Here is a 14,979-nt window from a genome sequence, read left to right as displayed (position 1 = left end):
AAGAAGCAGATCTGGCTCAAAACCAACACAACTATGAAAAAAGTTTACTCAGGGGAAAGAAGGCCAAAAGCATTGAAGAACTGAGTGAACAGAGGAACCAACACTGGGGAAACAGAAGCTCTGTTGTTTTGTATGGGCAAGTGTTTCAGAAGTCTATTCAGTGAAGTATGCACTCAGTTTTAAAGCAATGGGCCCATGGGGCGAGACTGGGGCACAGGCCCATTTCCCCCAGCCTTTCCCTTTGTCCTGAAGGAGACGACCCCCTGACATAGTCTGAATGACTTTCCATGTCCTGGCACAGGCAGACATTCCTTGATGCTTGTGGTCTCACCCTGTCCTCCCACACAGAGGCAGAAGAACAAGTCAAGTCCCTGCCTATGAACCCACACTCCCCAACCAGATGTCCATGTTGCCTAGAAGAGAGGCAGCAGTTTGAAATGTGGAGAGAGAAGGGCGGCTGCTCCAGTGAAAGACTGATAGTATTGGCCTGGTTGGATGGGAAAAGTCAAAAGGAAGGGAGGGAACAGGCTCCTGGATACAAGGAGAGAGAAAGATCAGCCTACTGGAACCTCCTATAATTGATATTCACTCCTTAGCCTGTCAAGTTTGGGTGTCCTATTAACACCACAAGCTTTTAGCTCTAGTGAAACTCATATTACGGCCCTGAAATTTATCAGAAGTACTTCAGGTCTAAATAATGCAGATGTCAAAATGAATGTGAGGCAGAAAATGATTTGGCAGAAGGATTGCTTTGTTTTCGAAGTTGCTATTTCTTTCTGTTTATCAGTCTAACAAATCAGTGAACTGGATGCACAATGAGACAGCATCACTGATTACATCCTTTCCTGAGCAAAATCAGGGGAATACTGGGGTGAAAACAAAACAAGCAGAAGTTATGTAAAGTGCAGAACTAGTTGATGAAGTTTTATCTGTGATATAGTTTAAAGAGAATTCCCACACTATCTACAATCAGAATGTTGAATGTTGTTGCATATGAATGAATTTTGAATAACTCCTGTTGGCAGAGTTATTGTCTTCTTGTGGTTGCCAAATCTCATTGCCTTATCACAAAACTCATAGTGCTGAATCACTTGTTTAAAACACAGTTTAAAGAACTATTGATAAATGAGTTTCATGCCTTTTTTTTTTTTTTTTTAACAAGTGTAAACTTCACAGGGACGCAATTATTGGGGAAAGACAATCAGAGTAAACACCAGAACAGTCAGGGATGTTTCCATTCATGTAGTACTTTCTCTAATCAGCAGAGAAGGGAACTGCTGTTTGCTTCCAGGTTTTGCAGCTGCCAGCTGCCAGCAGAAGGATGTGGGTTCTGGGGACTCCCTGCTCTTCTGTGGAAGAGCTTGCCGGAGTTATAAACCCTGGCCCCAGATTAGTTTTCAGTGCCTGCTTCCCCATCTGCCCTCCACCCTGGCTTCTCTCTGCTTCTTCACATTACGGAAACTGTCACAAATATAAAAAAATTCCACTGGCTTCACTTTGGCCCCACCCAGAAGCCTGTTTACAGCACCAGCCCCTATACAACAACAGTAAAAAAAAACCCCAAACAAAACACGGTATTTATTTAATTATATCTTGACTGCTGGCAGGATCAGGGGCAGGATTTGCATCTGTCACCCACCCTGACCAACCTGTGCAGCCCTCTGTACTGGATGCAAAGCTGCCTTTTGCCTGCATGGACAGACAGACCCATCTGCACTGGCAGCACCAATAGGGCAGGGAGCACTCACAGGTCCTGTCACTGACCAGGCAGACACCCCAAGTAAAAGGAGCTCTTGGCTCGCCCTGATTTAAAGCTCTGTTTTTCCCTATATCTTCAGCATCAGCCACTTAACTCTCCTCAGTCCTTTCATTCTTCATCTGATAAAAAGCACCTAAGAGATTTTTGGACATCAGGACCCCTTGACAGTGAGTTAAAAAGAGCTGAGACGTAATTTAGTCACAATCCTTTCTCTGCAGTTTGTTTTCTGTGTCTTTAGCACTCTTCTGAATCTCATTTCTGTGGAAATCCAGGAACATCTTCAGGGATGGGGCAGCTGCAGCTTCCCTGGGCAACCTGTGCCAGTGCCTCACCACCCTCATCGTGAAGAATTTCTTCCTAATGTCTAATCTAAATCTCCCCACTTCTAATCCTTGTGTAACACAACCCGGCTCCAGGACAGGGCCTTTACACGCACCCATCTGGCCTTGCCGGGGCAGACATGCCAGATGTGACCTCCTTTCCCCTTACAGCCACAGCTCTCCATGATGAGCACGGCTTACACCACCCCCAGGCCTCCCCACACCTCAGGCACCCACTTCCCCTCAGCCCCTCCTGATACAAGAAGTAGTTTGTATTACAAAATATGGGATAATTTGATTTAACCTAAAGTAACTGTATTTTTTTGAAAGTTAGACAGAATGTCCCTCTGATAGCATGTTTTTATAGCATTTTTTTTTCAAATAGTGTTTTTCCAGATGCTGTTACATGTTGTGTTAAATACGATCCGTGCTGAACAGATGTGTCTCCTTCTAAGTTCACCTCTGTTTGCAGCCTTTCCCCAGGCAACGTCAGGCAGAGCTGCCTCCAAAGCGCCAAATTAAGAAGTTTTGAGTGTTGTGAAGTTCACAATAACATTAAAAAACCTTGGAAAGTAATAGAATATGCATCAGATTTCTGGGAGAATTTATACATATTTATCTAAGTGGTAAATATGTAACAGCTCTTGTCTCATTGCACTCAATTGATGGAGATCATTCTCTCACAGAATCATAGAATAGTTTGAGTTGGAAGGGACCCTAAAGACCAGTCAGTTCCAACCTCCCTGCCACAGGCAGGGACACCTCCCACCAGACCAGGCTGCCTAAGGCCCCATCCAACCTGGCCTTGGACACCTCCAGGGATGGGGCAGCCACAGCTTCCCTGGGCAACCTGTGCCAGTGTCTCACCACCCTCATGGTGAAGAAATTCTTCCTTATGTCTAGCTTAAATCTGCCCCTCTCCAGTTTATACCTATTGCCCCTAGTCCTATCACTACAAGCCTTTGTGAACAGTCCCTCTCCGACTTTCTTGTAGCTCCTTTAGGTACTGGAGGGTCGCTACAAGGTCTCCTCGGAGCCTTTTCTTCTCCAGGCTGAACAACCTCAACTCTCTCAGCCTGTCCTCATATGGGAGGTGCTCCAGCCCTCTGATCATCTTTGTTGCCCTCCTCTGGACCCATTCCAACAGCTCCATATCCTTCTTATGTTGAGGATTCCAGACCTGGACACAACACTCCAGGTGAGGCCTCACAAGAGAGGAAGAGAGGGGCAGAATCACCTCCCTCGCCCTGCTGGCCTCGCTTCTTTTGATGCAGCCCAGGATACGGTTGGCCGTCGATGAGAAGCTCGGCATGAGCCGGCAGTGTGCGGACGCACACTGCCGGCTCATGTCGAGCTTCTCATCGACCCGCACCCTCACGCCACCCCACCCTGACAAAGGGCACTCGCTTTCTGACACTCCAAACCGCCTCTCGGACACTTTCCCCGCGCCCCGCCCCCCCCGGCCGGGCCGCTCCGCGCATGCGCGAGGGCCGCCCCTCCGCCTCCCCCCGCCCGCCTGGGGGCGCTGCCGGGCGCGCGCCGGGCGCCGAGGCCTGAGGGCGAGTCCCGCTCGGGTCGGCGCCGGGTCCGTGATGGCGGCGGCGGCGGCGGCGGGTGGGGAGCGGAGCAGCACCCGGGACCGGCTGCTGGCGGCGCTGGAGGATCTCGAGCTCCTGGCCAGGTACCGCGATCGGCCCGCCCTGGGCGTGGAGGGGGCCGGGGCTGCGGCCCGGCTCCTCGCGTGTCATAGAATCACAGAATGAGTTGGGCTGGGAGGGAACTTAGAGATCATCCGGTTCCAGCCCCCCTGCCATGGGCAGGGACACTTTACACCAGCCCAGGCTGCTCAAGGCCCCATCCAACCTCGCCTTGAACACCTCCAGGGATGGGGCAGCCGCAGCTTCCCTGGGCAACCTGTGCCAGCGCCTCACCACTCTCATCATGAAGAAATTCCTCCTTACATCTAGTCTAAATCTGCTCCTCTCCAGTTTATACCCACTGCCCCATGTCCTATCACTACAAGTCTTTGTGAACAGCCCCTCCTCAGCTTTCTTGTAGCCCCTTCAGGTGCTGGAAGGTCGCTAAGAGGTCTCCTTGGTGCCTTCTCTTATCCAGGGTGAACATCCCCAACTCTGTCCCTGCGCTCCTGCCTTGCCCGGCCTGGCTCTGGGCGAGAAGGCCTTGGCCCAGCACTCCGCCAGGGCTGGGACAGTGACTGCTGCACCATCTTTGCTGTTTGCCGAAGAGATGGGGAGCTTCCCTGCACCACCGCTTGCCTTTCTTTCTTGGCTGACGCCTACATTTCCTGTGAAGTGCCCTCCACACCAATTTTAGGCATCACTAAAAATTATGCTTATATCAGAAGTTTTTAGGTGCTGTTGCATGACTGAAGTCTCTGTGTTCATCACCTGTGTCTGTGCTAAATTTGCTCAGAGCTGGCTGCAGAGCTCATCTTTGGAGTGTTATAAGTCCTTGGGTATGTAGTCCATGCTCCTGAGGCCAGACCAATAACCCTCCTTCAAGTTTAGGGTGGACATTAGGAGAAAGTTTTTCATAGAAAGGGTCATTGGGGACTGGAACAGGCTGCCCAGGGAGGTGCTTGAGTCACCTTCCCTGGAGGTGTTTAAGGGATGGGTGGATGAGGTGCTGAGGGGCATGGTTTAGTGTTGATAGGAATGGTTGGACTCAATGATCCGGTGGGTCTTTTCCAACCTGGTGATTCTATGATTCTGTGAAGTTGTCCACCTTGTTGTGGAGACACAGCTGGCAGTGCAGTTAAACTCAGTTAAACTGGTTCCTAATTATTTCCCTCCACCTGAGGACAGCAGGAGCTTAGTAAAACTTTTTCAGAGGGCATAACCCACATCTGTGTGGCTGGCTCACTGTGTACGATGAAAATACAGTGGTCAGTTGCTCTTGTTGTTTCTGGTTAGGTTTTATTTTCAGTTTCAGATTTTATTGTGATGTATTGGTTGCTGGAGGATGTGTGATTTTGGGAGTTAAAAAAAAAAGCTTGCTTTTTATTTAACTTCTTAATTTATTTTTTTTTTAATCTTGGGACTAATATTGTACCACAGTTGTGCAGAAAAGTTGTGGATGCCTCATCCGTAGAGATGTTCAAAGACAGGTTGGGTGAGGCTTTGAGCAACCTGATCCGGGGGGAAGGTGTCTCTGCCTGTGGCAAGGGGGTTGGAACTGGATGATCTGTAAGGCCCTTTCTGCTCCAAACTTCGTGATTCTCCCCAACATTTACATGATTTTCCTGTTAATCATCATAGTGTTGCAGCATAGTGGAGCCAGGCCTTTCGCAGTCATGGTACTGGTTTTGTGGTAGGGGCAAAACTTAAGCAGCAGGTCTAATCTGTAGCCTTTGTATAGTTTTGAATCTATGCTTGTGGGTTACCTGGCTAACACAAGGCAGAATAACAATATTCCACAGTATCAGCCTTGATGGCAGTAGTTGACCTGCTTAAAACTGGTGTTACTTGCTACTTCTCAGTGTTGGTCAAGTATTATAAAGCTTGTTCTCTAATTGTTTTAAAACATTTCAGTGTTCAGGAGTGACCAAGAGACATAGACCAAGATGCTTTTTAGAGATTTACTGATGAGGTGCTTTGTCAGACATTTTGAAAGGCACCTGTTTTTTATTTTAAGTTTCTAGCCCCACTGCTGTCTTAGTCATAAATCTCACTGAGTGCTTGCACTAGACCAAGCAGCGAATCCGTGCTGTTCCAAGGACAGTGCCTTCAGAGAGGCATGAGAGTTACTCATGCATTGCCTTGAACCACCATCTGTAGTGTCAGAAGCCAAATGCATTTGCTGAATTTACAGAAAATGCCTTTTTGCATCATGGTCTTGCTGTTTAGTAAGTCCCCTCTGAAGTTCTTGTTGGCTTTTCAGAATGGTGGCAGAACAAATGGGTACCTGAAGGTGTGACTGAGAACTTTGAGAAGCACTTCTAACTCAGCACCAGAATATTTTTAGTTTTTGGTCATTTTTTTTTATATACAACTAATGTACCACTGTGGAAATGAAACTGTAGACATAATTGCTCTAAACCCAAGTGAGAAACTTGCTCTGTTGGGAAAAAAATGGAGGAAAAGTAGAGAACTAAAATAGTGAAGACAGCTTGCATGTCCTCTTGCCATAAACAGAAGCAGGAGAATCATAGAATGGTTTGGGTTGAAAGGGACCTTTAAAGTAGGGTATGAATGTGTTTCCTTGTGCTGTTTTTTCTCTCGGCTTCTACTTGTGTCGTATGTAGTTTGACAGGAACTTAGTACATTGCACGAGTACAAATACACATAATCGCTTCATGAACTCAAAGAACGAAGAAGAAAATGTGAGATTATTCACAGAATTACTCCTAGTTGAGAAATCCCTGCCAACACTGTACTGTTATGCAATATTTAAGTCCATGAATGCTTTTGTAGTGATAACAGTGCTGATAATTTTAGGATGAGTTGATGCTATTTACAAATAATGTCCTAGAAAATTGCACAAACACAGAGTTTTCCTTTCAGGGAACTAATTGAAATTTTGGCAATTTCAAGAAACCAGAAGCTTCCACAACCAGGAGAGGAGAGCCAGGTAAGCTGACTTTCTGAACTGTATTTCTTTGGGTAAGCAGAATGCTTGACTTCTGTTTTATTCTTTTGTTTTCTTTTACTACAAAGTCATTCTTGGTTCTCTTATTGTTGTTTGTTTGTTTGTTGTATGCTTCATAGGCTATTTCTGTAAACAGAAGAAGAAATTTTGTTTCATTTTGCAGGAATACTCTTAAGGATGTCAGTTACTTTTCTTTGCAGCAGGACTGAGGGTGTGTTGTTACTCTAGCCGAATTACAAGTTCTACAAAACTCTTGTTCAATAGATCCTGGAACTGCTGATTCAGAGAGATGGAGAGTTTCAGGAGCTAATGAAGCTGGCGGTTGAACAGGGTAAAATCCATCATGAAATGCAGCTATTAGAAAAGGTAGTAGAAAAGCGGGATAATGATATTCAGCAGCTGCAGAAACAACTAAAAGAAGCAGAGCACATACTGGTAAGTTCATAATGTTGTGTTTGCTTTTGAGCATCTACTGTGGAAAAAGGTGGTTCTGGAGAAAGTCGTGTGTTAGTTTGAGAAGATTTAAATATTTAAAACTTCATAAGAATTTAGTAGCTTGGGGTTTTTTTCAGTAGTCAAATACTGTTTACTTATCATGGTATTCAGTTTTGTTTTATAATAGTAATTTTCTTCCAAACCTTTTTTATTTCAGTATTCAGTGAAAAGTTTCTCCCTTAAAACATAGTGAAATGCAGTGGTTTACCCACAGAGCTGACTTTGTGTCGAAGTTCACAAACTAAAGATGCATTGAAGGCTTGGTTTAGTTTGTTTGCTGTTTTTTTTTACAACTAGGCAACAGCTGTTTATCAAGCAAAGGAAAAGCTGAAATCAATTGAAAAGGCAAGAAAAGGTGAGTATACACGATTGTACTTCCTACATAAATGCGGTTGTAGAGAAAGCTCCCTGTAAGCTCAGGATAGGGTTATTTTAATTTTTTTTTTTATTATTCTACCATGACAGATTTCAGATGCTTTATCTGTAAACAAATTTCCATTTCACTGTAAACCTGTAACCACTTCCTCAGAATAAAGGCAGGAATGAATTATTTTTTGTGGCACTCAATATTGAAAGATGAATTCAAACGTCTCTTGAATTCAACTCTTCTTGGGCTAATAACAGTATTTCTGATTACCTAAATGTCTCACCAAATAGTCTTAGGCCTGCACAGAGGAGAAAGAATATTTTTGTGCGTGCACATTGTACTTGAAAGACTGGCTAGATAGTGATATTGGTTTGTATTTGTAGCAATTTCTGCCACTCTGTAGCACTTAGCAAGCCAAACTGACTTTTTTTTTTGTAGGAGGCATTTTATTGGGTTTTTTTTGGGGTTTTTTAACAGGTCTTTTATCATTTTGTTATACCTCTTCCACCTGAAAAATCAAGGGATTTTCTATTACTGTAATACAGGCACATATTTAGAAGGACTGCAATGTATATCCTCTACAGTTACAAAACATACAAAAAATTCATTACTACAGAAAATTCTATTGTAAAGCAGGTACTGGAGTTTTTTTACAAATTGTGTTAAGTACGCTGCTTAAGAGATTGGTTTGTGTTTTCACAAGGTTGAAGAACTATTGATGTTGAAGGTGTACTATCTTGCAGCTATAAAATCAGTTCACTGTGGAACTTGTGCTTGCATAGTCTAAGAGTCCTCTAAGCAGTCATTGCATTTGAAGCACGCTCTTAATGTTTGACAAAATTACATTCCTAGTCTTTTAGATATTCATTACCAATATTCTGAAGCAATTGAATGATTCGGTCTCTTGAGAATAACCTTTGCTTCCATTCTTCCAGGTGCCATTTCCTCTGAAGAAATAATTAAATATGCCCATAGGATCAGTGCTAGCAATGCTGTTTGTGCCCCTCTGACATGGGTACCAGGTAACTACCATGTTTATGACACTAGATTTTTTTTTTCTTAAAAAGCATACTCAGTATTTAGTCTTGTAATGATTTTATACAGTGAAAAACACTGAGATTTATTAAATTAACATTGTTTTCTGCTGTCATATCTAATATTTTCAACAAAAATGTATATCCAAAGTCCTGTAGACTTCATGTACATCTTCAAAAGGCTATAAACTGCGTGCTTCCATTAAGTGACTGGCCTCCTCTGCTTTCCGTTGTCTGCTTTTTCCCCTCTCTGAATGTCTGAATGTTGGCCCCAATTATAAGTTAGAACCAAGGATGTTAAAGGCTTTTCCACAGGCTTGGTTGTGTTCGCTCCTGCCTCTTACAATGTTCTTTTCAGAGGATGTTAGTAATCAGTGGAGTCAGAAGCAGGACTTTAAATATGTCAAGTTTCAATTTTGGGAACCGTCCTCCTTGTCCAAAATAAGAATGTGCTTTTTCTAATTCCTGTCTTTGCTGTTTGGCTGTGAAGTAGTAGGGAGAGCAAAGGTATCTTCTACACATGTTCTTTGGTTTGTTTTGTTGGGGTTTTTTTTAATGTGCTTTTTCTGTCAATTTTAAGTTAACAAAGAAAGTCCAAGTGAAAGACAGACTTGGATTTTAACAGAACAGTTTTGATGATCATGCTGATGAAAGCAATCAGAGTACGGGGGGGTTTTTTTGGTCAGTAAACTAGGCACTGAAGAAGTTAACGTGTGCAACAATTATTGAATATTTAAAAGCATTCCTTTCCTTTTTTTTCTTACAGGAGACCCACGTAGGCCATATCCTACAGATCTGGAAATGAGGAGTGGTCTCTTGGGCCAGATGAACAACCCATCCACCAATGGAGTGAATGGACACTTACCAGGGGATGCACTTGCAGCAGGCAGACTGCCAGGTAACAGGAACTCAATTTTGTTTCGGCTTTCTTTATTCCTTGTACTGTCATGGCAGTTATACACTTCCCTTAGCAAAGGCAAATCAGAGTTAAAATAACAAAAATTATGGCTACTATTGTTCCCTATCAGTGAGGATTGAGTAAATAAAGTTAACACTTAGCAATTTTGTAGTTTTATTTTGTTTCATGCTAAATCATACTGCAGACACTATAATTAAGTCAGTATAAATACAACTCACTGAGATACCCTTTGATTCCCTTACTTTAAATTAAGTTATATCAAATCTTCTTAGAAAGAAGTATTTTCAAAACAAACTGTTTGTAGCAGTGATGACAGAAAGCATGGAATTGTGGAAGATGTGTTTGGAAGAGAAGAAGTTTGCCTTCAGGTCTGCGCTCTATATAGCAAGACTGTTTAGAAGTTTTGCTTAGAAGTTCTGGACTGAAAAGACATTGCAAAGGACAGCTGGTGAGGTAGTACTTTGAGTGTAGGAATTCAGTTTTAATCCCTTAATTCTTTAGTGTAACAGGCGATTAACACTGACTTTAGTGGAATTTGTTCATGCTACAAATAGAATTCATCAGTGAATTAGAGTAACTGAATCAAGAATTCAGTGGGTCTGTACCTGTGCAGCATTCATTTACTATGGCTAGACTAAACTGTGGGAAAATTCTTATTTTGAATTCATAGGAGATTTGTAACAATTTCTACCTGTGTGTTAAGCCACTTACAGGTGTTATCAGAAGCTTGTTTTCAGAATTTGTACCAAATATATTTAGAAAACCTGTATTGTGACTCCACTGGAGAAATAGTGAACTGGAATTCTGTGTTTCAGATCATGTGTTGAATCCTATTATCACTTCTTAGGAAGTGACTTGAAGTTCTGCATCATCCCACTTTCTAAACTGTCCTTGGATAAATGGGTCAGTGAGCTGAATAGAAGTGGGATCCTGACAGCTGTCCCTGGCAGACCACCAGGGAAATGCTGAGGATGGGCCTGTGTATCTTTTCTGTTCTGAAGTATGGTCAGAGGAGATATTAAGGTTGTGTCTTCCTTATGAAGTTTGAGCATTTGTTTGCCTAAGCTTTGGTAGAAGCTGTTCTGGCTGGCTCCTCTGCCTCAGGAGATGCAGACTTGCTCCGTTTACTTCTGAGTGCCATCCCTGTAAGAACTGAAAGCTCACTCTTCAGGACTTTTGTTTGAGAAGCTGGGAAGTGTGGGGTTTTAAACTCCTCAAGTAAACTTGTTAATTGAATCTGGGTCTCCTATGTCATGGGAAATCCTCTTATTACTAGACCATCACCAAGAGGGAAATGTGACAACTTCATTTAAAAGAAAGTAGAGGCTGCCCGAGCATTTTGTGTAGGGATCCTGAAACTGCTGATACGTGGAGGCACGCCCTGAGAATTCTAGTTATGCCACCTAGTCCTTTTAGAGAATTCTGCAGAGATGTCCAGTTACTGAGCCCTTACTGAGTCTTCAGGCTGCTTTGTAGCCTCAAAAATTTGATGCTGGTTAGCACAGACATTCAGCCTGGTTTAGTAGTGGGCAACCAGTCCCAGCATTGAAGCACGGCCACAAAATGTAAAACCCTGGCTTACATTCTCAGCTGGTTCAAATAAAGTTGGTTAACTTCACTACAGCTGCGATGAGACCATGTGCTACTATTGTTGGTCTTTATGAAGCAGGCACAGAACTGGCATGAAGGCTGTGTTATGCCCTCACATCTGCTGGTTGGTCAGATTTGTACAGCTAGGTAATGCATCTGGTCTTTGGAGACTGTGCCTGGAGCTCATATGTAAGATCTCAGGTGTCTGCAGACTGAAAGATGAGAAGCTACTGTGTGTATGTAGTCTGCATATTTCTGAGTTAGGCAACACCTAAGAGTAAGCCTGCCATATGTGAGCCCTGCTTAGACACTGCCCTCTCTTTCTGTACTCAGAGTCCCACCTGAGTGGGCTTTTTGTTCATCTCTGAGTCTGCCTAATTATTTTTAATTCTTGCTGTAAGTGCGAGATAGCTGATGACTGCTGTGAGATAGACTTGGTTACAGTGCCTGGTAGTAAGTGGAAATGGACTGAAGCACAGCAGTAGGAGCATAAATTAAAAGAAAGGGAGCTGAAATGGCATATAGAAGTGTTACCTGCAGCTTTGAAATGGGAGCCACTCTGGGGGCAAGGAAGGGAGAGACTAGGAAGTGTTGAGGGGGGAGGATAGGTTGGTAGGGAGTACAGTAAGGGATAGCTTTGGAAGTAGGAAGAGAACAGTGAGAGCTGAGAGAAGTCAGAGACAACTGATGCTGGTCTGGCCGGGCACAGTGGAGCATTCCCACCTCTGTCTGTGGCCCTGGATATGTAAGGCACTCTTCTCCTTTGTGCTTAGTGCACCATACTTGCTGTTGGAAGAAAACAATAAGCAAGGTGTTCCAGCCAAATCTGGATAAAACTTTTACTCTGAATTTCTATGCTAACCATAAGGGTTTTTTAAAATCCAATGCTTTAATCTATTTTTGCATACTGACAGAGGGTGACCATTTTCATTACTGCTGGTGGTTGTGAATGTTAAGTCAGTTCACCTGTGCTTTGAAGGTAAAAAAGCTCTGTAGGAGTACATATTGTTTTGAAGTGGAGTGATGAGAGATCAAGAGACACCTACGTAAATGGGCCTTTGGCAAAGGAGGCTGTTACAGTGGTAGAATGGCTCTATCATGCTTTCCAGCTGTTACTGGAGAGTTTTGTCTGTCCAAATATCAAGAGTGATTTTAAACTTTGTTTTAATTTTAAATTGGGATTTCCGGTTGACCTGTCTTGTTGAATTTGTCGATATGCAAAGCTGATAGTTTGATTGTGCCCCTTTTTTCCAGATGTGCTTGCTCCTCAGTATCCTTGGCAGTCAAGTGATATGTCCATGAACATGCTACCTCCTAATCATAATAATGACTTCATGCTGGAGCCTCCAGGACACAATAAAGAGAATGAAGATGATGTAGAAGTTATGTCAACAGACTCCTCGAGCAGCAGCAGTGACTCAGACTAGGTGCAAGAGGATCAGTATCCCCAGTAGACCTTTCCTGTGGTGAAGGTAGATTGGATGCTGTTTGTCACAAACTGCAATACCCTTTCATGATGCTGGCAGCCCTGTGTAGGGAGAAGATAACAGCTGGCTCAGAAAGAGGGTGACTAATTTAAAACCATTGATTTCGATTTCTTTTTTCCATTAGATGTTCAAGTAAAATGACTGGGAGCTTTCTGCTGGAAGAGAGATGTTGAGCTGCCAGCGATTATGTAAATGTGTGAATGTGTATGTTTGCAAGAGACTCTGTGTGTGTGTGTATTTACTATAACTTAGATGACAAAAGTTCCTGGGAAAAAAGGTGTAAGGGGAATCCCCTTGTATGTTTGTTTGTATCTTCACTCTTTTGATGACAGCCTTTTCTATGGTGCAGAAATGAGATGTGACATTTGTAATTTTAATATCCGTTTTGTTACTGCCTGTTCTTGATCACGTGTGCCGAGAACAAAAAATACGGCAATAAGGTGTAAAAAAAAGTTTGTAATTATTGTAATATCTAATGAATGATTTGTCATAAATAAAAATTTGTCAGCTTTCATGTAACTTTTTCATTTTGCAGACTTACACAATAACTCATCTAAGATTTAACTTAAAATACTCAGCACATTTTATCCCAGTTGGCGGTTGAATTCTGATCGAGTTTAAGTTTGTACTGCATTTTCCCCTTTGCAAAATGGCAGAGTGGTATTAGAAGCAGCTGCATAGTCAGGAAATGAGTGTCCTTTTCAGGGGAGCTCTATCAGATACACATGGAACTGGGCAAACCCTGAGGCAGTGATGTAGAGTGTCCACTCACAAGGCTTAAACTTAAGCATCCTGTGACCCCGGAGATAACAGGCCTTGGGGCACACTGTAAGTTCAGCTCATTTCAGTTTAAAAGTGCTCGCAGATTCTTTATTCTCATAATCTGTAATTTTTAATTTGAAACTGCTAATTTGTTTACTTTGCATTTCTTGCCTTAACTATGGTATTCTTTCATCTTTCCAGAAGCACTTCCCTTGGCTCTCCGTTCCCACTTCTGTTTTGCTTAAGGAGTCATTTTATTACAGCTACTTTTCTTTCAAGTAACCCTCTGATCAAATCAGAAAACTGGTGTGTACTGTTACTTATGGCAGTTTTAGGTTTCTGCCCTGCAATGAGGCTTCCTGAAGTACAAATTATGACTCTCTCCACTTTTCCATCTTGTAGATTCCTCCCAGGAAGGATCTGATTCATCAGGTACTTTTTCATTTGCTTTGGAGAGTCTTTCGAATATTGCTGTCAGTAATGCTGCCACATATGACCAAAGTATGTACAAATCCCGTGAGGATGTAGAAGTGAAAAGGACCCCTTCAGTCAGGTTCAATCACATAAGGGCAGTGCTTGTTGTTTTAAAAGAGAAATGCCCCCCGCCCCGCCCCCGCCAATCCTTGTTAACCTCACCTGCCCCTGTCCTATTTCAAATTGTTTTTTCTTAAATATACATGATCAGGATCACACAGAGTCTTGGGAAATGCAGTTTCTTAATGCTTTGTATTTTCTTCCTTAAATGCCTCTCTCTTACCAGTCACAGCTCACTAGTCTCTTTCATCTCATAATTTATAAGGCCATTCTGTTATTGGAATGAAATATAAGTGGAAATAATTCTCACAGAAAGTGTCATGTTCAGTCTACTCAAACCTCTTATATGGATCTACCTTGTGGTTCACAAACTGAAATATTATGGAGGTGGGTGGTTCCTTCCTGCTGTAAATAAGAATTAACAGAAACAAGAACCACTTCTTCTGGGTTGTTTGACAGTTTGGTCCCACTTAATCCTTTAACAATGTGTTGTATCTAAGAAATAGTTAAGAAGACAGCTCTGCCCGCTTTTCACTTAGCATAAATTCAGATTCTGTGTATAAGATGCATCCTAAGCAGTTCCTTTACATCAGTGCTCTAAATTAATATATACATTGTTCAGAACTGTTTTTCTCAATGCTGGACAACTATAATGCCATTTTAAGTAAATTCAGCAAACAAAGTTTTAACTATGTTCTATTATTCAGTGGCTTAGAGGTGTACATAATACATTTTTCTACTTTGCAAAAGTACCAAAAATCAAAGTAAACATAACATTTAGTTGAAAGAGCCGAGTCTTGGCAGCTAAGAATTACTGAGAATCAAATTTTCTGGGGAGAAAAAGTATAAATGCAGCACACCTACAAAAACAGTTACTGGAGGATCACTGACAGCTGATTGCAGTTAAACACTGTGGACACTTAATCATTCTGCTTAGAAAGGATACAGAAAACCTGACATATGGAGACCCTGCTTGTGTCCTAATTTCAGTAACTACTTGTATATTTACAACAGATAGAACAAATACAGCCATTAATGGTAACAAAATATTTATTATATGACAAACCATTTTACAGTGACTTGTTTTCCCATCAAGAGCTGGAT

At 42.5% G+C, this 14,979-nt stretch overlaps 1 protein-coding gene across 2 annotated transcripts; it reads left to right on the top strand.

Moving 5' to 3' along the window:
- Nucleotides 1–3,614: 3,614 nt before the first annotated feature.
- On the top strand, nt 3,615–13,093 carry MED4 (mediator complex subunit 4). Of its 2 annotated transcripts, XM_069881346.1 has the most exons (8): nt 3,615–3,760; nt 6,603–6,669; nt 6,952–7,122; nt 7,480–7,537; nt 8,485–8,571; nt 9,350–9,481; nt 12,347–12,564; nt 12,704–13,093. In XM_069881346.1, the coding sequence occupies exons 1-7, from the start codon at nt 3,672–3,674 to the stop codon at nt 12,517–12,519; spliced, it is 777 nt and encodes a 258-aa protein (XP_069737447.1). In that variant the 5' UTR covers nt 3,615–3,671; the 3' UTR covers nt 12,520–12,564; nt 12,704–13,093. The 2 variants fall into 2 exon arrangements, with proteins under 2 accessions (XP_069737447.1, XP_069737437.1); XM_069881336.1 differs by having other exon boundaries at nt 12,347–13,093.
- The last annotated feature ends 1,886 nt before the right edge of the window (nt 13,094–14,979 follow it).

The sequence above is a fragment of the Phaenicophaeus curvirostris genome, chromosome 1 (genome assembly GCF_032191515.1).
Source record: "Phaenicophaeus curvirostris isolate KB17595 chromosome 1, BPBGC_Pcur_1.0, whole genome shotgun sequence".
Lineage (NCBI taxonomy): Eukaryota > Metazoa > Chordata > Aves > Cuculiformes > Cuculidae > Phaenicophaeus > Phaenicophaeus curvirostris.
This window is presented reverse-complemented; position numbering and strand designations above follow the sequence as displayed.

Coding starts and splice junctions, on each gene's coding strand:
- MED4 (XM_069881346.1), top strand. CDS start 3,672: ATGGCGGCGGCGGCGGCGGCGGGTGGGGAGCGGAGCAGCACCCGGGAC. Junction 3,761..6,602: donor GATCTCGAGCTCCTGGCCAG/GTACCGCGATCG, acceptor TTTTCCTTTCAG/GGAACTAATTGAAATTTTGG. Junction 8,572..9,349: donor CCCTCTGACATGGGTACCAG/GTAACTACCATG, acceptor TTTTTCTTACAG/GAGACCCACGTAGGCCATAT.